The 24465-nt window shown below is 37.4% G+C and overlaps 1 protein-coding gene and 1 long non-coding RNA gene across 2 annotated transcripts; one reads left to right on the plus strand and one right to left on the minus strand.

Annotated features, from left to right (window-relative positions):
• Positions 1-3714: 3714 nt before the first annotated feature.
• LOC122475158 lies at positions 3715-24465 on the minus strand. The gene is made up of 3 exons (XR_006295103.1): positions 24359-24465; positions 11889-11896; positions 3715-3726 (listed from the first exon to the last, which is right to left on the minus strand). It is a non-coding gene; the product is annotated as an uncharacterized LOC122475158 (long non-coding RNA).
• TYRP1 (tyrosinase related protein 1) lies at positions 3856-24144 on the plus strand. Its single transcript, XM_043566875.1, has 8 exons — positions 3856-4033; positions 4466-4928; positions 6033-6355; positions 9430-9634; positions 13504-13671; positions 16527-16706; positions 21438-21584; positions 22683-24144. The coding sequence occupies exons 2-8, from the start codon at positions 4544-4546 to the stop codon at positions 22886-22888; spliced, it is 1614 nt and encodes a 537-aa protein (XP_043422810.1). The 5' UTR covers positions 3856-4033; positions 4466-4543; the 3' UTR covers positions 22889-24144.

The following is a 24465-nucleotide window of genomic DNA, read 5'->3' on the forward strand; positions in this document are numbered from 1 at the left end:
CCAACGGTGATTCCTGACAAGTCTTCTTATGCTGCCAACGTGTGTCTATTGCATATGTGTTTTAAAATTCATTTCTGAACTATGCTGTGAATAACTTTGCCGGATTATGGCATGCTAACCAGTCCACAGTGTTCAGTGAAAGAGGAAAGGCGTAAGTACATTTTTCTTTTTACGCTTTGCACCAACCTCCCACATTAGAACACACGAGAAAGCTAAGAAATGATGTCAGCGTATGTGGTACAATATACTACTTGTCATCTACTTCCAGGTTTTTACAAATCGTAGACACTGCCATTTCAGCTTTTCTCCTCTCTTCAGTGTTTAAAATTCTTGCTCCACAGGACTCCTCGTAGAACTGATTGGATATTTAGTAATAATAAAGACACGGCATACAATGCATTCTAGGCTATGAAGTTAGTTATGAATATGGTTTTAATTTCAGTATTTTTCATCTACTTTAAGATTTCTTTTATTCATTTACTTACTACACTACTATTTTTTTTTTTTAATTTTTAACGTTTATTTATTTTTGAGACAGAGAGAGACAGGGCATGAACGGGGGGAGGGGCAGAGAGAGGGAGACACAGAATCGGAAACAGGCTCCAGGCTCTGAGCTGTCAGCACAGAGCCCGACGTGGGGCTCGAACTCATGGACCGCGAGATCATGACCTGAGCCGAAGTCGGATGCTCAACAGACTGAGCCACCCAGGTGCCCCATACTACTATTGATTGACAGTCTGCATTCTGCTGGCTATTTTTATTTGAGTTTTTCGCCCCAACAATATCTCTTTATTACATATGACTTACAGATGAGGGACTGAGACTCAGAGAAATGAAGGCACTTGTTTACCAAGGCGAAGCTGGTATATTTTATGACTCAAAATACAGCACTTTTTCCATTCTCCGGTTTTCCTTTTTTAGAATGGGAGCAGTACTTGCAAAGCACAGTTAGTCTTGGAAACAAACTAAGTTGAGTTCAAAACCTGAAACTGAAAATTACATGAATTTTAAAGAATTTTTAATCTCCATAAACTTCTGTGTCTTCATCTGCAACACAGACATAAAAGTAATATTTTAATAATATTTTTGAAGAAGGGTATATAGTGTATGTATAACATTTAGGAAATTATAAATGTTCATTAATAGTAACTAATAAAAATACTGAAGGTAGGTTGTATTTTTTCTTTTAGTGGGAATACTGATGAATCTTTAGACTAGGGGTAAGTCAGATGTCTAGCCCAACTTCACTGAAAACAAACAAACAAAAAAAATGGCTAGGGATGCCTGGCCTGGCTGGCTTAGTCGACTGAGTGTCCGACTCCTGATTTCGGCTCAGGTCATGATCCCAGAGTCCTGGGATCGAGCCCCACATCTGACTCCGATTCTCTCTCCCTCCTCACCCTATCCCCTACTTGTACACTCTCTCTCTAAAATAATTTTTTTAATGCTTATATATTTTAGAGAGAGACAGAGACAGAGAGACAGAGCATGAGTGGGGGAGGGGCAGAGAGAGAGGGAGACACAGAATCGGAAACAGGCTCCAGGCTCTGAGCTGTCAGCACAGAGCTCGACAGGGGGCTGGAACTCACGGACAGCGAGATCATGACCTGAGCTGAAGTCAGACGCTTAACTGACTGAGCCACCCAGACGCCCCAGAAGAAAAAAAAAAAAAAAAAAAAATTAATGGCTATGTGATTCTCTAATGATTTCTCAGGTCAGTATTGAAAAAGAAAGACAAAAACTTGCCTTATGATGAGTGAGAGAAACAATAAGTGAAAAATTAATATGGAACAAAAATTATAGTCAGTGTTTGGTACTTTAAAGACTAAATCCTAAAAAGGAAGTAATAAATGATGGGGTTAGGAGCTGACAGGTGGGATCATCAGGCAAGGCCACTCTGAAGAAATAACATTGGAATAGAAACCTGAATGAAGTGAAATAGAAAGTTGCACAAAGACTTGGGGACAAGGCCAATGGGGTAATAAGTTGGCCATTGAACAAAGGAGTAACGAGGAGGATGCTAGCACGTTGTAAGAGATAGGAGGGGCCTGATCATATAGGCTCCTGTAAGCATTTGGATTTTATTCTATGTGTATTTGGAAGACATTGAAGGGTTTTGTTGAGAGCAGTGGTGATCGGGTATCAGTAGTAAAAGTTCTTTCACAATGCTAAGCGGAGAATAAAATCTTCCCTGGAGAATACATTCCTGTGTGGTGAAGCATGGAAGGTGAAGAGATAAATGAGGTCATGGCCACAGGGCAGGTGTGAGCTAAGGACGGCTTCCAATTAGACCCTGTCGGTCCAATTGATGAGCGCAGTCTCTGTGAAACAAAGAAGAAAAAACAATGACTTTGGCGTGTTGGTTTTTTCCTAAGCAATGGGCTGAACAGTGATTCCGTTTACTGAGATGTGAAAGACAGAGGAACACATTTTATAAATGTCTGATGAATCTCCTAGGCGTCTAAATGGACTTAGCGAGTAGGCAGTTAGATATAGAAGTCAGGACCTCTGGGGAGACAGTGTTATTAGAGCTACTGACTTGAGATTCTCTAGCCCATAGATGAATTCCACGTGGTAGGATGAGATCACCCTTAGCAGTGATCTCCAGGGTGGGATTCTCACAATCTCCTAAGGGGTCCGGAAAGAAAATATCAGAGCATCATTTTACATTTATTCTTACATTTAATTAATATTAGGTGATTTGATACAGATGCCCCCACATTGTGCCTATCAGTCAGTTATGTATCACACTGCACTCAGGGTACCCTGAGGTAACTGTAAAAATTATATAACAAAGAGGTGTAATGGGCAAAGCCTCATTTTTTTTTCTTTCAACGTAATATAACACACTGTGGTATACTTATATCTGCATACATGAATATATATATGAATATGGATGAATAACTTATGATATATGAATATGGATGGATAATTTAAAACTGTGTTTTAAATAGTTTTTTAAAATACATATTTTATTTTGTAATAATTTTAGATATACAGAAAAGTTACACAGATGTTAACATCCATGCCTTTAGTACCTTTGTCAAAATGAAGAAACCCACCAATGTTACATTACTACTACCTTTATTCCAGAGAGAAAAATGATAATCTACTTTGATCCAGTAAGAGGTCGGACTAAAAGAAGCAAAACGACCAAAAAGACTATCTAAATATCATTTTATATGCGTTATTTTTCACAATTAAATTTGCCCTGAATGGATATGAAACCTTGAGATATCGATTAATGATTGTACGAAGCCATTAACACTATGACAACATATTAAAATTTAAAATTAGTGTGCCATTGGCACAAGGAAAGAAGAAGCCATTCAGCGGTCATCTTCTAAACAACAGAAGTATTAGTGGTGAGCCTGTGATGCTTGGCCACGTAGATGACACTACCCCAGTGGAGGTAAAGGAACTGGAGTACCCAACTCTCAACACCAGCGGGCGCCATGAAGGCCAATGCCATGTAACTCGGGGAAGTTGTATCTGATGGCTTTTCTACTTCAGTTATCCCCTATAGAAATTATAAGAATGGCAACATCTGTTTTCAAGACCAAACACAACTCAAAGCTACCATCAGATACAAGTACTAGTCTAGCCCTTGTATCACTAAGGAAATGTAAGTAATCTCATTCATCTTCTAAAGATATAAGTCAAAGGGAAAAAAAAAAAAAAAAGCACCTAAATCTCTACAATGCAAACAAAAGCTCTCTAGTTTCTCTGACTTGTGTTCCAAATTAGTGCCTCTGACCTTTTCTTAAAACTTTAAGCATCACAAGGAAATCAGTGGGAAGGGAATCATGTGCTAACAAAGTACTTAAAGGGCAGAAAAACGCACTGAAGTGAAAGGGGATTAGTAAAGGGTGGGGAAGAGGACCAGCCCCTCCCAGTTTGGGTGAGCAGATTTGGGATTAGTTATCAAGCAGAAACTCACATGCAATTAACAGCTCTGACATCAGGGGACAAGCAAATATAAAACACTCAGCTCTGAGAGGGGTTCATCAGAGAACCCGCTCAGGAGTTTAAGGTACTGGAGGGAAGCTCTATGGGGAGCAGGTGGATGCCCGCCAAAACTCCATTAGGATGGGAGATTTTAAGTCACGGAAATTAACTAGCAGGAAATCTGCTTCCAATTCTTTCAGCTTCATGGCTAAATGTAATTAATGGCCATGACCTGCTAACGAATGCTTTGGATAAGAGACATCTATGATAAGTATTTTTTTTTTCATAAATAGAAATTTAAAATAAAGAAAACTAAATGCTAGGGCAGGGGATTTAATTATGTAGTTATTATCCATGTCAAGTTTTTCCAGGTAAATTACTATTTTTACTATTTGCGAGAAATGTCATTTCACAGATATGAAAAGCATTTTGCGGGCGGCTGGGGAGGGCTCCTGCCTGTTTATAACAGCACAAAAAGAAAACTTGCACTAATGCCATTTTGCTTTCTCCTTTTCAGCCTGATTTTTATGTGTTTCAGTCTCTACACAAAGGGCTGCAAACCAGAGATCTGTTCTTCACTCTTGCTTCGAGCAGAATGAAAGCCCATAAATTCCTCTCTCTGGGATACATCGTCTTGCCCCTGCTGTGTTCTCAACAGACCTGGGCTCAATTCCCAAGACAGTGTGCCACCGTTGAGGCTCTGAGAAATGGTGTGTGTTGCCCAGACCTGTCCCCACTGTCTGGGCCTGGGACTGACCGCTGTGGCTCCTCGTCAGGGCGGGGCAGGTGTGAGGCAGTGACTGCAGACTCACGACCCCACAGCCCCCATTACCCGCATGATGGCAGAGATGATCGGGAGGCTTGGCCCACGAGGTTCTTCAACAGGACATGCCGATGCAATGGCAATTTCTCAGGACACAACTGTGGGACTTGCCGTCCTGGATGGAAAGGAGCTGCTTGTGACCAGAGAGTTCTCATAGGTAAGTGGGGATCTGTGTGTATATACAGTTCTTCATGAGACTCTATGCATTTAATAGGAACCTAAATCAGTTGAGCTGGAAGCACATCTGAAAATCATACAACTCACTCTTCCCTCTTCACAGTTGAGGAAACTGAGGCTCAGAGAGGCTAGTAAGTGTATTTAAAGAGTTGAGGTTAAGGCTCAGATCCTCTGACTGACAAGATCTCCTTCCAAAACATTTATGGAGCAACTGCTCCATGCAGGGAACCATGGTAGGTGTTCATGACTAGACCCTTCAGTGACTTCTCAAGGTAGTTATGCTAATTGTAGTAAGTGAGGTTCAGAAAGGTCAAATCCTTACAGCTGGTACTTGAAAAACCTGGAATTTGCCAGTGAGGTCAGGCTAGCTCTAAACCATGATCTACTTCTACTACACTTGCTAACCCACAAAGAAACTTCCCCTTGTGATGATCAAGTTCAGCCATTTCAGGTGACGAGCCTGGCCTTCACTCTACTAAGTGGCAATAAATAATAAAGCTTTAAATAGTAAATCCAGCGACGCATCGTTGTTTTCTATGTGCCAAGCATTGGGCCAAGGGTCTAACAGAATGTTTATTGAGTCTATTTTATGAGCCACGCTCTGATATAATTGCTTTTTATGTGTGTATTCTTTAACCTTTACGACTCTATGAAGCAGGTATTATTTTTATGTACACCCTTTCAGATGAGAAGGTGAGACTTAGAAACACGTGTACAGAGTCACAGAGTAAGTCCCTGGTATTAACCACTATGCCATGTTTTTTACGAGGCTTATGATTTTGAAAAGATAGAAAGTTCCAGAAAAATATACCAATGATGAGCAGGAATAAATACGAGATCACAGAATCATAAAGTCCACAGTCATAATAACGAAAACTAATGAAAACCCTAGAGTAAGTTGGCGGGCAGGGGGCGGGGGAAGGCAGAAAACAGGCCTAAAGAAGAGATTCGGGTGAGGGGAATTTTAAAGGAGTATAAACTTATTTAAGCATATATGCAAATTACATTAATGGGTACATGGGACGCAGTGTTACGATGACGCTCACGTGGCGCATTTTCACGTTTGAATGTTGTATCCTTGAAGTCAGGAGAAATCTTCTGGACTTGAGTGCAGAAGAAAAGAACCACTTTGTCCAGGCCCTGCATCTGGCCAAGCGGACAATGCACCCTCAGTTTGTCATCGCCACCAGGAGATCAGAGGAAATATTGGGGCCAGATGGCAACACGCCACAATTTGAGAACATTTCCATTTACAACTACTTTGTTTGGACACACTACTATTCGGTCAAAAAGACTTTCCTTGGGCCGGGACAGGAAAGCTTTGGCGAAGTGGATTTCTCTCACGAGGGACCGGCTTTTCTCACATGGCACAGGTACCACCTTCTGCAATTGGAGAGAGACATGCAGGTATGTGTGACATGTCGCACTTTTCAGGTCCCCGACAGACAAGGTGGATCGTTTGGAAGCCGTTTTCATCCACTACGTTCTGAGCGATCGAAACATGTGATGGCAAAGCGATTTCATGATATTGATCTGTCTTTGACATTCTAAATTTCTCCCTGTTAGTAAATTACTTACTCATTAGTTAGTCTTCATCTTTTGTGAAGGGAAAAGAAAGTAATATCAATGGTGAGGGAGCCAGTTGAGACATCTCTAGGTGTGATGTAATGTGATGGACATATGCTGCAGCATAATTGAAAAAATGATCTTCATATAGCTTGCAACAAAAGAATCTCAGTTGATGGGCCGGCCTTCCCAAATGTAAATCGATATCCCCTCCTCCTGGTTTGTATAAAAAAAAAAAAAAGTGTGCATACAGTTCTCAGTCTACCAAGTCCCAAATATACACTTTGCTATGCCAGCAAATGATTCTGAGTCTATGGCACAATGTATAAATTATGAAAAACAATATCCTTTATATTGTCATATGTTGATTGAACTCTGTTTTGTTTCCATGCCTCCTACCTCAGAAACCTACTAAAAGTATCACACCATTCAGGTCTCATTTTTACTTAAAAGGCATCAACTTTTGGGGCATATGGTAGACCTCAGCCCAAACATAAGTATTGCCTGCTTATCTTTTAAGCGGAGAACCTCAAACCACATTAAAGTATGTTAACATAGATACTTTTTTATCATTTATTTTACCAATTGCTTTTCTTGAGAAGAGTATTGTAATTTTAAAATGAAATTTGAGGGGCGCCTGGATGGCTCAGTTGGTTAAGTGTTTGCCTCTTGGTTTTGGCTTAGGCCATGATCTCAGCATTCATGAGTTCAAGCCCCACATCAGGCTCTGTGCTGTCAGCACAGAGATTGCTTGAGATTCTCTCTCTCTCACCTCCCCCCCCACACACACTTGCTCACTCACTCTCTCTCTCTCTCTCTCACACACACAAAATAAATAAACATTAAAAAATAAAATGAAATTTTAAATTACTAGATCTCAACTAGGAAATCCACAAAATGAACGTGTTTTCTAGGTAAATGGATTCCTTCCCTCAAATTAAAATGTAAAAGTTAATCTAAAAATATCTGAGGGTAAAAAAGGTGTTTAGATTCATTTATTGATTTGCAGTATGCTTGTGTCCAGCACTATCACAAGAAAATAAATGGTGAGGCGAGAGAGAATTAATGCACTAAAATACAGAATAAAGCATTGGTATAAAAGTGGTCCATCCATATTCAGTTTGAGAGTGATTAAGTTAATTCATCTGATACTCTGAACTTCATATTTTATAGCTCTTATTACAAGTAAGACATTTAGTAGATTAGGAGTAGATAAATCTGTCATTTGTAATCAACTCCAGATCTCCATGCCTCCAAGTCATTTTCTCATGGGCACACCAAAATGAAAGGGCAGGTGGAAAGTATCTAAAAGCTTCGATTTTGCCTGTGTAAACTTCAACCTCTATGCCTTATATTTTTAAAACCCAACAGCACAAGGGATCCAACGAATTACAGTCTAAATGTAATGCACAGTTGAAATGCCACATGAATATTCTCCAACTCCCAAATGTCAATTCTGAACCACAAACCGACTCTTAATGATCCCTTGGAAGCTGTCACTAATTTTTGTGAACCAGAACAATGGCTTCTAAACAAGGACTCTAAACCCCTGGAGATCAATAAAGGAGGATGCTTTGGAAAGCTTTTGGTCCTCTAAAATGCCCTGGGGACCAGGAAATGCTTCCTAAAGGGTTTAAAGCGAAAAAGCAGAAATGTACTAAATGCTTAGGAGGTGAGGCACAATGATGGCAATCTCTACCCTTAAATCTCACTCCCTAAACATAACTCCCCAAAGGTCTAAAGGAATGAGAACAAATAAAATAAAAGTATGTTTTAAGGAACTCAATAAAATAAGCATGTGATCTTGAGTCCATTACTTTTTCTTTTAAGGTTTTTGTTTGTTTGTTTTGTATTATTTTGTTTTTTGAGAGAGAAAGAGATCCCCACGTTGTCAGCGCAGAGCTGAAGTGGGGCTTGATCTTACGAACCGTGAAATCACGACCTGAGCCAAGATCAAGAGTAGGACACTGAAACCACTGAGCCACCTAGGCATCCCCTGAATCCAGTACTTTTAAAATTGTTGAGATCAGCTCTGGAAGGAAACTATGTCCCTGGTCTAAAGAACTGCGTGCACAAAGAAATACTCTGCTTCATTTCACATTTCCCGTTGGTATTAGTTTTTAAGCAGAAACCCAAGTCTTAACAGTTTAGATTCTGAAGCAGGGGTCTTTAAGTAAAACGCCTTCAGTATCCAGGCAGATACGGTGATGTGAAAGAGATTGTCTGTGTAGCCTGTGAAAAGTCGAATCCATATAGCCCATATTTGGAAAACCTGGAATTCACATGGGCTTCTTCCACTACCCTTGCTAACCCACAAATAAATTTTAAAAACCAGAATCTAAATGCCGGAAGTCATTCATGTTAAACGGAAAGAAAGAAAGAAAGAAAGAAAGAAAGAAAGAAAGAAAGAAAACAAAAAGCACTGCTCTACATAGTATATTTAAAGACTGGATCTGGCTCCAGACCAAGACTCCATGATGCTTGAATTAGAGATATGAAAACAGGAGGTAAAATGTCAAGGAGCGAAAGCTATTATTGAGATATATATAGATATATATATATAGATATATATATATATATATATATTTTGGTATCACCAATAGAACTTGAATTACCTACCTGAAAAAAAAAAGTGGGGGGGAGACTTCTTTCCCCAAAAATAGCATTTGTAGAAACTTCTGTATGATGAGTTGAGTTTCATTCTCTTTAGTGCCTCAATGACTCTTCATAGTATGTGATAAGCTTTGTTAAGTAAGATATTTAATTCCTCTGGCTACTCAGACACCACTGATACACTGACTGGTTCTAATTACCAAAAGAGAGTTGATAGAAACAGACAGCCAGGGAGAAAACCAAGCAAAGAGGGAGAATTTTAAACAAAAGCAGAGAACGCTAACAGAGTTTCTTTGATCTAGGAAATGTTGCAGGATCCTTCATTCTCCCTTCCTTACTGGAATTTTGCAACCGGGAAGAACATCTGTGACATTTGCTCCGATGACCTCATGGGATCGAGAAGCAACTTTGACCCCACTCTTATAAGCCTGAACTCTGTCTTTTCTCAATGGCGAGTGGTCTGCGAATCCTTGGAGGATTATGATACCCTGGGAACACTTTGTAATAGTAAGTTCCAAACCCATCTAGGATTCAGAATTCCCTATTACCTAAAGAGATTAAATGTGCTGTCTGAAAGCCCTCATTCTACTAAGGACTTCAGAATAAAATATTTTATTAGAGAGAATCGATGTACAGACGTTCATTGAACACCTACGCTACTCAAGGCACTCTATAAGGTTCCCGGGGGGAACAGAAAGTGTCTATACATTTTTACACTGGTTTTCTTGAGAAATTTGGCCAGTGCCTTGCTCACTTTCTTACTTTGGAAACATATGGTTATATAAGATTAATCCTCTTAGCACATACAGCACTCCTGAGTAGTCATGTGTCTTGAGTTGAAATTTCAGAGCAAATTGTTTCCCTAGGAAATTTGAAATACGCCAAAAGAGTTTGAAGTGACCTGAGAGTAAAGTTCTAGTCAGAGGGTCAAAAGCAAAAGGTGATATGCAGGGTATCTTTAAGAAAAGGAAGATACCTTATGCAAGATTCTTCCAGCTAACTGCTTTGCACCTCTGTCAAAGCGAACACAAAAAGGGAATGCTAAGCCAGCTGCCCCGGCGTCCTTTCTCCAGTGATGTATAGGCCACTGCTGCCTTAGATCAAGGTTCTGTGATATGTGGATCTGTTCCTGAGTGTGTTGTTCTCTTCCTAGGATCACATTATTACCTCTCTCTGTGGCACCAACACAAGGTCTTAATTATTAGTCACCTACCCCATCCACTTTTCTTCTTCAGGCATGTTTGGTTATTTTAAACTTGTTCTTCAATGTAAAAACTGGACTCATGGGAATTTATTTTGTTAACGTCTTCAAAATATATTTATTTCCATATATACTTTTCAGCTGAAAATATGAAATTCCTATATCAACCTTAAAAAAAAGAATATCCTTCAAAAAGAATATTCTAAATAGAACAATTCAGTAGATTTTTTTCAGCATTACAAGATTTTTTAGCTGCATATAGGAAAAAGAGAAGTGATAGTGTATGGATTTTTTTTTTTTCGGTTGAAGTTTAAAAATTAGAATACATTTTGTATTTGTTTAGCAAGCTGAGTGAGTGATCCCACCTTGAAATGACGTTGAGAATCAATATATCTTTAGATACGAAAACATTAATCCCTTTCTGAGCAGGCTATTGTATTTTGTCCTAGGAATTTTTTTCCAGACCTTTTCTAACGATACTGGTGACTGGATGCCAAAATATAGCACAGTTTAAGTGGGTAAATAAAATTATGGCAGAGGAGAGAAGATTCTATTTTCATCACTTGTTCTTGTCAAGAGGTCTCATAACCAAGACACGTAGTTTGATGAAAAATTGAAGATTGTGTATTTTAGGGAAACACATTTGAGGAATACTTCTTTTCTTAGTTCGTGATATAAACACCAAGAATTTTCTTTATTAGGCCAGTGAAAGATGAAAGGAAACTAACAGTTTATTGAACACATACTACATGCCTGATATGGTACCAAATGCTTTCATATATCTTATTTAATTCTCCTAATTCTGTTCTTGGATGAAATTATCCATTCCTGTGGTTTCATTGATCATCTTTTACTGGACAGCCATGCACGTACATTTTTAGAACAAACCTTCCTTACATATCCCAATCCTGTATTTTCATGTGTTTGTTGCACAATGCCTCTCCAGCGTCCCATTAAAGCGCCAAACTTGGTACATTGCAAGAATGAGTTATTGACACCCAAGACTCTCCTAGCCACTAAAATATCATCTTGGATTCATCATATGAAGCATGTTGTTCCTTCTACACAGTATTTCTTAAATCTATTTTCTCCTTCATACACTCAGAACTTTTCATTCATTCCTGCATGGAAACTCCACAGGACTCCAATCCATATGAGGTTAAGTCAGGTGCATTGGCAGAGGCTGTCCATGTGCAAACAAATCTAAAAAGACCCAGGTTAAATTTAACTCGTTTAAACTAGTTTCTTTACTATCAGAATTTTCCACTGTGAAACTCCATGAGGGCAGATTAGGGTGTGATGTTTTCAAAACCCATGTAATCTATCATGTTTTTCTTGGAATGTATTGATAGCTCCTGAACAATAATCCTTAAAACACAAGCTTGGATTGATAGTTTTAGCCGGTGGAGTCTGAAAGTTTTAATAATAATGCATACCTAAAACAGTGTGCTATCTCCTTCCCAACCTCAAGAGTGGCATATGTTTTATTTTTATATTATATAAAGTTGCTATGCTAATTCATCAGGTACTAATCGTTACATTAATTATAAACATTACAACATAGTAAGCTTTATGAATGAGGTAAAATGAATACAAATTGAGATTGTAATATCACCTCTCCCACCCCAGTGGATTATTCTGCATATCCTCTTAGGACACACACATGCTTCTCTCGAGATCATTGGAACAGAAAATGCAAAATATTCCTAACCGATCTCCTCTTTTCCCACCTACCTAAGACTTCTCTTCATTTCCTATTGAATTAAACATAATTTCTCCACAATATGAATCTGGTCTAGCTTTACATTGTTCCCACCGTCCCTTATCCTCTTGCATTGTCCTGTACTCCAAGCAAGTTATTCCCCAACCAGCCCTCTTTACAGCTCAAACGATCTTTCCATATATCAACATACACCAGACAACTATTTGGCATCTACTATTTGCCAGGCCCTGTACCAAGATTAAGGGATATACTGGTGAGCGAGAATAGAAAAAGTTCTTGTTCTGAGGGAGCTTATCTCATAGATAGGAGAAAGCATATCATCGTTCTTATTACCTCTGTCGAAAATGTTTGACTTGTAACGTTTCCCCTATTTACCCTGAAAATTCTTCTCAGAGAATCAGGGTTCTTTGCAATATCTCTCTTTCTCTCTCTCCTCTCTCTCTCTCTCTCTCTCTAACATTTATTTGTTTTTGAGAGACAGAGACAGAGCACAAGTGGTGGGGGGCGGGGCACAAAGAGAGAGGGAGACACAGAATCAGAAGCAGGTTCCAGACTCTGAGCTGTCAGCACAGAGCCCAATGCAGAGCTTGAACCCATGAACCATGAGATGATGACCTAAACCGAAGTCAGTTGCTTAACCAATTGAGCCACCAAGGCGCTCCTGCAAATCTCTTTTCTTTAATGACATCTTTCTGAAACCACACACCTGGAAAGGATTGATATTCTTTCTCAATCTCTGTCTTTCTGTCTCTCCCCTTCTCCTTTCCACTCTCTCTCTTTCTCTTTCTCTCCTTCCCTCCCTTCCTTCTTCCTTCTCTCCCTCCCTCCCTCAAGGCACCCATTCTATTATCCCTAGTATCACAGCCCTTTGCTTGCCTGTTTGTCTTAGTGCCTTTTAACACGTGCCTTTTAGCAAGTTTAATTATTTCTCACATTAATTGCTGAAAAATATGTATCGATTGAAATATAGACCAGTTCCCAAAGAAATTGTAGATTGTTTTTCTTTATTTCTCTGAAGGCTTGAAACAAACAGTAATTGAATATAAAATTTCACACATGTGTGAAATATAGATTTAGTGTGGGATTTAGGTTTATGAGACTATTTTGGCAAAATTCAATTTTCCATGGACTTTTGATGTTAATATATTTTCAGTAATGAGGTATACGTTGATTAAACAAATAACAGGACCTCTGTCTGTTATTGTGATCATTTTTTTCTTCCAATGATTTTATGTATCACACATCTAACTCTGCTCACAGATGTATCACAATGATATGAATGTGATAACTTAAATCTTCTCACTGTAATGCCCCTAAGTCTGCCTTTTTAAAATGTTCTCTTCTACCAGGGAGAACCTATCTTTCAGTGATCATGCTCTACATAAAAATGGAAGAGCAAAGAGATCTGTAAATATTCTGTAAGTGTTCCTATACCCTGTATTTTTTTTCCAGGCACTGAGGGGGGGCCAATTAGGAGAAATCCAGCTGGAAATGTGGCGAGGCCAATGGTACAACGTCTTCCTGAACCACAGGATGTCGCCCAGTGCTTGGAAGTTGGTTTATTTGACACCCCTCCTTTTTATTCCAATTCTACAAACAGTTTCCGAAATACAGTAGAAGGTAAGTAAAAGAAGTCAGTGTTTTGATTTTATGTAGTTGTCACAGTAAACTGAACTATTCACATTCAGATCTTGAAAAATCTTTGGAAGCCATATTGATCTTATGAATTTATGTGAATGTTGCCTCCTATGATGATGTAGTCACAATTCCCTGCTCAAAAAAGAACTTCTTAAAGAAAAGTGTCAGGCCATGAAACTCTTTTAAATTATCATAGTAGAATCCTTGGGAAATTAGTCTTCAATCTCTAAAATACCTGAAAAGTATTAACTCAAATCTGTGAGGTGGCTAATCATTATAACTCTATCAAATTCTGGTAGAGGCAAATAATTTTCAAGACTTTGAGAGCCTAAATTTTTTTCTTAAAAAATAACAATAAAGTTTCTAAACAATTAGTTGACATCCAATAATGCCTGGCTGGGGCATATATTTCATTTAGGTTTATATTATCCTATGAATGTTTTTAAAGGACTATAAAAATTCAAACTACTATCTAATGATATTCCATGTGATTCTCCTTATTTCATTCAAAGTATTTTAAAGGTGAGGAAACTAAAGACCAAAGAAGTGAAATGAATTTCCCAAGATAGTTTGTAACAGAACACAATTTCAAATCAAAAATTTTGAAGTCCATTGTCTTTATACAATACATTTTAATATCTCTAAATCATCACCGATACATATTTAAAGTTTTGAAACAACAGAATCACATTTAACCTATTATAAACTTCTTATTGTCACAATGTACATTAAATATAGCATTAAACATGTTAGGCTCCTCCCCCTGAGGAAAAAAAAATAGGAATACATCTCTCTGTCTCCATGATCTGAGATACTTGACATAGAAATCTAATCATTATTTTCCTTTCTCTCCCCTTTTATCATCAAAACTGGATGCGATTCTATTCTGTCTTTATGTTAATATTAATAACTAAATATGAATGCACTGATTTGGAGATTATTCAATAAATAATCACTATGTTTTGACTAAACTGGTGTATATAAACTAAGGCCATAAACATTATATCCTTTTTTTTTTATTTACTTTTTAAAATTCAAGTTAGTTAACACATAGTGCAGTATTGGCTTCAGTAGGACCCAGTGATTCATCACTTCCATATAATACCCAGTGCTCACCCCAACAAGTGCCCTCCTTAATGCCCATCACCAATTTGGCACAGCCCCCCACACACACCTCCCCTCCAGCAACCCTCAGTTTGTTCTCTGAATTTAAGAGTCTCTTATGATTTGCCTCCCTCTCTGTTTTTATCTTATTTTTCCTTCCCTTCCCCTATGTTCTTCTGTTGTGTTTCTTATTAAATTCCACATATGAGTGAAGTCATATGATATTTGTCTTTCTCTGACTGATTTATTTCACTTAGCATAATACACTCTAGTTCCATCTGCATTGTTGCAAATGGCAAGAGTTCATTCTTTTTGATCACTGTGTAATATTCCAGTGTGTGTGTGTGTATATGTGTGCACACATACACATATATATATACCACATCTTCTTTATACATTCATTAGTCAATGGATGTTTGGGCTCTTTCCATAATCTGGCTATTGGCCATAAGCACTAATTTCTACAAGAATATGTAGGTTGCATCTTAATGATGACCAATCAAAGGACAAATTATACTGATTTCCTGACAGAAGGTCTGAAAGGACAAGTGCCCACCAACATGCCGTGTACGTTGCAGTCTTTAAACATTCCGTAAATAAAAAAAATAATAATGGAATAAATGTATACAAAATGACTAAATAAATGAGTGTAATTGTACAAATGGGTTAATATATTTTATCATCTTAAAAAAAAAAAAAAAAAAAAAAACACAGCTCTACACCCAGTGTGGAGCCCAGTGCAGGGCTTAAACTCACGATCCTGAGATCAAGACCTGAGCTGGGATCAAGAGTCAGACACTCAGCTGATTGACCCAGGCACCCTTGGGTTAGTGTGTTTTAAATTCTAATTTTATTTAATAATATGTAATATTTCCCTGTTCTTCCACCTCTGATTCTTAAAGCCAACCAGGTACACTTATAACTCCATCCTACATCACAGACCCTCCGTTTTTGTGATCTATCCTTACCTTCTGCCTAATATATATACCTAATAAATATCATTTGGAAATATATATGGAAAATATATGCAATATATAATATGGGAGACATACAGTATAATAAATACATAATACATGAAATGTAGGAAATATATATATCATATAGGGATATCATATACATCATATAGAATATGGGAAATAGAGAGAGGATACATAGGAAATTATTAAATATTATATAAATGTTTTGACAATAGGCTTTCCAGATGTTTAAAACTAGTACAGACATGATAAGCATGCTCTGGGAAATTGTGACTTTTCCACAAACATAAGATAACTTTCCCGAAATAAACATGGTGACAGTGAAAAGGAATGAGGTAGGAAACTGAAGTAATATCTGGCAATTTAAGGTCCAGGACAATCAGAGTGATGTCCTCCCAACTGTGTTAGTTTTTAGGAGAAGGAGATTTCCACTGTCTTTATTTCCACTGAACCAATGTTTGCCTTGTCAAAATAGAGTGCTCTATATATTTTGGCTGGCATCTTTGCAGGTCATTATTTTTAACCTTGAGGCTACATTTAGAATGTCGTGCCACTGGCTTAAAGCTAACCTAGCTCTGGGTATAGCAAGAAATGTCACCAACCATAGGTACGGAGAAGCAATGCTATTATATCAGGGCAAAAATTGGCCTGACAAACTGCGGAGAAACTGTTTCCCGATATAATCGCTGCTGTTGATTTGAAAAGCAAGATATTGGCAATGGTTTTCATTCTTCTCACCCCTCTTTTTATATCTAGGTTACAGCGATCCCACAGGAAAGTATGACCCTGCTATTCGAAGCCTTCACAATTTGGCTCATCTATTCCTGAATGGAACAGGGGGACAAACCCATTTATCTCCAAACGATCCTATTTTTGTCCTCCTGCACACTTTCACTGACGCAGTCTTTGATGAATGGCTGAGGAGATATAATGCTGGTGAGACATTCTCCTATGCTTTTTTGCGGGCTCAGCAAGGAGACCGTTCAGGTGGTATGGTTATCACTACACACTACGCACTTAACACATGTGAACTACACTTCAAAATAAGGAGAAAAGAGCTGTGGTATCTAGCTGTTTCCACATGTCCCAAACGACTTTGAAAATGCAGATAAAAAGTTATAAAAATAGTTACGAGACAGTATTATATTATTATCAGAGTAAGCACGTAATCCCTTCTCATTTTTTAGTTTGAAAAGATGACTGTCATGTTTCCCAAATTTTTCTTCCTTGTTCCAATGAACATTTGCATGTCTTTTTTTGTCTTTTTTTCTTTTTTTGGAACATTCTCGTGAATAAAAAAAAATTTCACTGATCTCTTCTTCGATACCTAAAAGACAGAAAAAATTATGCTCATAATCCACAGTTTTGATTTTTATTACTGCTGGCCTCTTACAAATGGAAATTCTCTTCAACTTGAAAAGTTAATGTTGGTTTTTATAGAGAGCACAGCATAGAAAATCTTTTTCAACTTCATTTTAATGGGTTTTTAAAAATATTATTTAGAAGGCCACTTTCTCTTCACTTCTACTTGGCTGAGAGGCTCAAGTCACTTTGCAAACAATGAAATACTTCTATTTGTTAAAGCATCATACATGTTCATACTTCAAAAGTTTGTAAATTTTGGCTTCTGTGCCTTTACTTTATCCCGCACATAAACATAATATTGGGTATAAACTATCTATTGACTTATCTACCCAATTCAGCCAGTCTCTTATTTCTTGGTGTGTATGTACAGGAGAAGCCTCTAATCCCACCTGATTACGACCATTCACAGATACGTTGGTCAAAATCATATGTTCCATCAGAAAATCATTCAAGAAACAAATAACTCACATATAACTATTCACTCATCCATCTGCTATGAATTCACTAATTGGAGTGCCACCTTATTTCAGATGTATTCACAAGCATACCTACAGTCATAATGAATTATCTACAATTTACAATGTCTGTTTCTTTAACGAGAAACAAGAAATTAACAACCCTTGAGATGCAATCTGAGTCCAGTATGCGTCTAGGTTTTCATATTGACTACCTTATGTTTACAATCCTATCGCTCACTTCTAATTCTTTACCAATATCTCAGGCATTCTCCTTTAGCAAACCTTTCTTAGACATTCATACATTTAATATAAAACAACATCCCTCTCCTTTAGAAATCATAATTATCGTTTTGCATATGTTTAGCTATATTACTTCTTATGACAATAGCAAGTCAAGTGGAGGTCATAGGTTTAGGAATGAACAAAAACTTGTTAAACACGCACTTCTCAGAACTAGGCAACAATGCACAAGCTGTAGTTATTCAGCCATTCACAAGGCCATGGCTGTTAGTAAGTTGTTCTTACTTAGGACTTACTTAAGAAGTAAAAGGAGGTGGAAAATCTTGGGTAATCTGGAGCTTTCTTTCAACTATGCAAACAAGTATTCCTTTGCCTTACATATCCTGTTTGAAAAGATCATTATTTGACATCTATAACAAGTTGTTAATGGTCATCGATGAATCAGATAAATACCTTTGTTATTTTCTCCCCACTTCCTTTGCTTGTACTATATAAATTGCATAATAGCTCTCAGTTACTTGGATAGCAGTAGAGGGAAAAGTACCATGAGCAAAAAGTAGGGAGCCTAAAGCATATTTTTGACAAAATGTGGCCATAAAATTATAAGACAAGTTAATGTAAACACTTACAAATTGCAGGAACAGTGAACACTAACGATTAACCTTCTGCTTAAATATTCCATGTCCCTGCAAACGTCCCTTGGAAAAACAATGTCATAGAACGACTACATAGGAAGAAAATAAAAAAGATTAGAAAAATGTCTAAAATGATGCATACAGCAGAAGTCTTTGTTGCAAATAAGTCTATGAGTGGAGGATGGAATTAGTTTTCAAAATGTGTTGAAAGGTTTTATAATAAGGAAGTATCTTCAAAAATCATAGGATTATAAAATCATTACGGTCCAAATGGAATAAGAATTGCATTTTACAGCTGAAGGAAATGAGAGTCATCGCATATAATGTGATGTCTCATTAGACATGAGGTGGTATAATATAGAGCACGCAAACTTTATTCAATATGATGTTAAGTTTTATTCACTAACATTTTGTATCCATGGGCACATTTAATTGAATTTTCTATTTTTCCCAAATGCGAGTCATGTGAATGAAGTTTTATATATAGCACTAAATATAGTGAGCTTTTCGGAAGAAGCAGTGTATACGTTTCGCAGACCAGACCCTACTTATCCTGCCCTGAGAGAAATGAACTAATTACGCACACACTCAAAGCCTTTCACAAACAGTATCTGATTCCATATCTTTGCTCTTATGAATAATGCTGCAATGAACATGGGTGCAAATATCTCTTCGAGATACTGATTTCATGTCTTTTAGAGATATACCCAGAAGTGGGATTGCTGGATCATATGGTAGTTCTATTTTTAATTTTTTGAGGAACATCCATACTGTTTCCATACTGGCTGCACCAATTCCCACCAACAGGGCACAACAGCTCTCTTCTCTCCACGCTTTTCCCAACGCTTGTAATCTCTTTTCTTTTTGACCACAGCCATCCTTACAGGTGTGAGGTAATCTCTCAGGATGGTTCTAATTGGCATTTCCGAATTAGTGATATTGAATACCTTTTCACAGACCAGGTGGCCATTTGTAAATCATCATGTCATATACCTTAAATACATACAATTTTTTGTCAATTGTACCTCAGTAAAGCTGGAAAATAATACTATTTGAGTGCCTACTATTTCCTACATAGTATTTTAGGTACCAGAAATACAGTAGCGTACAAAACACACAAAAATATTTTCCCTCCTGGAACTCCCCTAGTTGTTAGTTGAAATGGCAGTAAAAATAAGTAAATAAATATAAAGTATGTTAGATGGGAGAAAGTGTTTGCAAGCTAAGAAAATCAGGAAAGGGGATGGTGAGTACTACATAAATACATGGAGGAAAATCATCCTGGGATGAACAAAGGAACCCACTGTGGCCAGAGCAGAGCAGAGAGTGGGGAGAAAATGGTGGGAAATAACAAGGTCAGAGAGGTAACAGGGGAAAGATCCTGAAGGCTGTTGGCTATAACTCTGAGATGGGAAGGGTCTTGCATAGGGAAGTTTCATGACGATTCTACTGTTCTTGTTTGCTATTTTCACAATTATTCCTCCATTCAGTTGAATCGATGTAACTTTATCACCATACTGATGCTGAATGGGGTTGAGGCTGTTCGAGTCAGGCTGTAGTGGAAAGGTGAAATAGAAAGTTAAAAAAAAAAAGTTTATCTACATTATTAACTTTAATAAATAATTAACGAGAATACACCAAAACGTGGGTTCCTTGGGCCAGGCGTTCTGTCTGTTCTGTGCAGTGCTGTAGCCTCCATGCCGAGACCAGTGTCTTACGTTAGTAAGAGCTCAACAGATTTGAAGCAATAAATATTAAATTAGCATGAATACATAGTAAATCTAAAGTCACAAAAATATAAACACTACATGCCATGCTATGATCAGTTGTTTTACAAAGTAGACGCTAAAATACTTTTCTGTGCTTCCCAGGATCACAGGGACTGTCCAGGTGATATATTTCTTGCAAACAGATAATGTAATACTCCGCTAACTTTCTCACATATTCTAGCTCTTCTACATAGTTGTCCACTCGTGTCCAGCCCAAGCCCAATTCCAACTCTGGTTTTGTGATATCCCACCTCATTTAGTTGTATCAACATAAATGTAGAACAACAATAATAGAAAAGAACAATCTTGGGTTGTCGGTTGAGCATCCGACTTCGGCTCAGGTCATGATCTCACAGTCCATGAGTTCCAGCCCCGCATCCGGCTCTGTGCTGACAGCTCAGAGCCTGGAGCCTGCTTCGGATGATGTGTCTCCCTCTCTCTCACCCTCCCTGCTCGTGCTCTGTCTCTGTCAAAAATGAATAAACATTTTTTTAAAAAATTAAAAAAAAACCAATCTTCTGCCACAAAGAACCTATCACTCTTTTTATCCCTGATGACAGAAACTCACTAATAATATAAATGACTGTAACTTGTATTTAAGTTGAAAGAGGAGAAGTGGCAGGAAGGAAATAATATCCCAGAAACTTGATTTAAAAATTTAAGTGTTTTTTCTAACAGAGTAAAATATAGGGGATAAGTTCATATTTATATCGCGGGAAGTAAACAGAAAAAAATGAAGAATACTAAACAGACATATTCATATTCAAGGACAAACCTCCATTAGATATGGCACCTCTCAAATTTATAGATGAAGCTTCAGCAAACTATACGTCCATCTTTTTTTTTAGCCTTGAAAGAGAAGTTTAGTGAATTTTTTTCAAATAAGTTTCTGTAATTTAAAAGTAAAACAACTAATGATCAACATAGATGATAAAATACTAAAACTTCCCTGCTTTTAAACGTTCTTGATCTATTGGATGTTATGTTAGTGCTGTGTTCAAAACATTTGAACTCTGTTTTATGCAATTTTCCCTATTCTGCTATATACAGTAAAACTATTTTTATGTTTTTATCCAGTAAAAAATTAAAAAAAAACATTTTTATGTTATCCTAGAATATTTTAGGTCACCTTCAGGACATAATAATCTATTAATACTAACTTTATTATGTTATTAACAAGATGTCTTTGGCATATTTTAGATGTATCCACATTTCCATTGGAAAATGCCCCAATTGGACATAATAGGCAATACAATATGGTGCCATTCTGGCCTCCAGTTACCAACATAGAAATGTTTGTTACTGCTCCAGACAATCTGGGATATACTTACGAAGTTCAATGGCCAAGTGAGTATTGCAAATGTATCTTTTCTGTGGAAATTACCAAAACTACATTTGCTACCTTTTAAGGTAATCACAGTATTCTGAGGCCTATATTTTCCACTTAGATTTAGGAGGTTTTATTTGGATTTTTATTTTGGGATAAAGAGATTGAACATAACATTTGTTGAGAGCCCACTCTGATCTGGAATTAAGCTGATTCTATAGCATATTATCTCACTGAATCCATACAACCCTCTGAGCTAAGTGTTGTAAACCTCATTTTACAAATAAGGAAGATGAGGCTAGCTATGAGTAGCTGAGAAAGGGTAATTGTCACAGGTCATATTTCTAGTAGGCAGAGATAATGAGTTTTGAGCTTAAGTTCATGTAATACGCCCCAATTTTTCTACTACATAATGGTGCCTTCGCATCTTTATTCGAAAAAGAAAAAATGGAGTGAGATACTCTGTGCTGCTTTTTCTGAGATCTTGAAATGCAAACATTCTTATTTTCTTTTCAATCCCTTCCCAACAAAGGCAGCAGGGTATAGTGAAGAGCACAACATGTGGGTTTTGAAAGACTTGGGCCCCTAAACCAACTCTGGTGCCTACTGGCCAAGTGACCTTGGACAAGTGGCTCAAACTCTATGGCATCATTTCCTCACCTTTAGAACAGAAATAATAATAGCTATCCCAATAGGGTCCGCTTAGTAGGAGAAATTTGGTAAGTGTCTTCAACATGACAGGTGCTTTCATCAGCAATGTGGACAATAAAAAAGTTCTATATGGGGGCACCTGGGTGGCTCGGTTGTTTAAGCGTCTAACTCTTGATTTCAGCTCAGGTCATGATCTCAGGAACCGAGAGATTGAGCCCTGCAGGCTCTGTGCTGACAGCAGGCCCTGTAGGCTCTGTGCTGACAGCACAGAGCCTGCTTGGGATTCTCTCTCTCTCTCTCTCTCTCTCTCTCTCTCTCTCAAAATAAATAAATAAATAAATAAACTTAAAAAATTATATATGAAGATTTTGGTAAAATTCCTGCCACAATGCCTAAGTTTAGGGTAGCTGATTTTTGGTGGCAACTATTATACTGTTTATTTTTTGTTCTCCTTTTGTTTTTCACAGGTCGGAATTTTAGTATTTCTGAACTTGTTACTATAGGAGTAGTTGCTGCTTTATCACTGGTCGCGGTCATTTTTGCGGGTGCTTCTTGTATGATTCGTGCCAGAAGCAACATGGATGAAGCACATCAGCCTCTTCTCACTGATCAATATCAACACTATGCTGAAGAATATGAAAAAATGCACAATCCTAATCAGTCTATGGTCTAATGACAAACGACCAATTTTCTGATACATTAGCATCACAAGAACACCTGGTTGAAACATAACAGATGAAATTACTGTATGTTCTTTTCCTCCATTACTTTCTTTCTTATGCACGCCCATGTTGGAATTAGAGCTCTACATATTATTTGCTAGAGCACAGAAGAGTCGCAGTCTTTTTAATACGTTCTTTTTCCCAACTCTATTTCAAATGGTAGGTTGTATGTTAACAAACTAGAATTTAAATAAAAACTTGAAACATTAAAAAAATTAAAATAAAATAAAATAAAATAAAATAAAATAAAACAAAACAAAACAAAATAAAATGGTAGGTTGGAGGCATATACCCCTGTCCTCTAACCCTAATTCCCAACCCTAACCCTAACCCTCTGGAGAGGTCTCTGAACTGCAAAACACCAGACACATATACTAACCCTAACCCTGAATCTGAGAATGTGGCCTCCTGAACACATGATAAGAAACGCTGAGAAACAGCCTAGTTAGCCTGGAGAAGACTCCAAACACTTAAGAATTGGTGGGATTTCTGGAAATTGGTGTTGAAGGTAGAGATTTAAAAAAAGAGTAAAGGAAAATAAAATGGTAGTTTGGACCAACTCTATGATATTTAAGCAGAGAATGTGAAGATTTGGGCGTGTTTTAAAGACCAACTATATGACAATGTAAATAAGCTGTTGTGCTTTGTTTATGTATAAAGAAAAATCATAATAGTAAATCTCTGATTAAAATACATCAGTAGGCATCTCTACAATGTGAAAATGCAAACACATTTCCGTTCACTGACATCGAACAACAGATATATAGGAAGCCACATTTATTAATTAAAATCCATTAGGTGGAGCTACAAATGGGATCCCAATTAAGTTTTTCGGACTAGAATTCCCCTTAGGCACCAAAGTTTAGTTTAGTTTAAGGTTTAGTCTGAGGTTCAACGTCGCAAAAAAATCCTGATCTTTGTCACACTCTGTAGAGGTAAAGACTTCACTGTGTTTAAAAAACAGTTGATACTCTATTTGCCACCATGTTCTACCTGTCAGTGGACTGGAAGCCAACAACCCATTCATACATTTCATGTCCCCATTCCTCTTCCAATATCTTAGAGACCCAAAGCAAGGCATAAAGTGGAGAATACGCAATACCGTGCTCTACAAACACCATTCGATTCATCGTGTTTCAAGTAGCCTTCTAGTATCACTTACTGGCCTTTCATATGTTTTCAAAATAAAATAATAATAATAATATTATATCATCAGTTGTGTGAGGCTTTCATGACGCAGTGGTGTGAGGCTGTCATTAATTTTTCTTCCGCCTATCTTCTAACCTAAAATATTTTTACTGTTTTTGATCTTGGGTTACTGAAATAATATTCCCAACGAAGAACTTGAAAGGCCGGTCACTGGGAACAAACATTTTTGGCAAAATCGGTGAAAAGAAATATGAACAATAGTAATTATACACTATAGAAAGTGGGGAGTCTGATATTCCCAACTCAAAAAACAAGATTAAAGTTATGTACACAATTGGTTATGGGTTTCCCCATATTAAGCAATCTTAAGGCTATGAAC

The sequence above is a fragment of the Prionailurus bengalensis genome, chromosome D4 (assembly GCF_016509475.1).
Source record: "Prionailurus bengalensis isolate Pbe53 chromosome D4, Fcat_Pben_1.1_paternal_pri, whole genome shotgun sequence".
NCBI classification, from domain to species: Eukaryota; Metazoa; Chordata; class Mammalia; order Carnivora; family Felidae; genus Prionailurus; species Prionailurus bengalensis.

What these genes read in the sequence shown, in the direction of transcription:
- TYRP1 (XM_043566875.1), top strand. Translation starts at nt 4,544, where the DNA reads ATGAAAGCCCATAAATTCCTCTCTCTGGGATACATCGTCTTGCCCCTG. An exon ending in TGACCAGAGAGTTCTCATAG is followed by an intron (nt 4,929 to 6,032) that starts GTAAGTGGGGAT and finishes GTATCCTTGAAG; the next exon opens with TCAGGAGAAATCTTCTGGAC. An exon ending in CCTGGGAACACTTTGTAATA is followed by an intron (nt 9,635 to 13,503) that starts GTAAGTTCCAAA and finishes TTTTTTTTCCAG; the next exon opens with GCACTGAGGGGGGGCCAATT.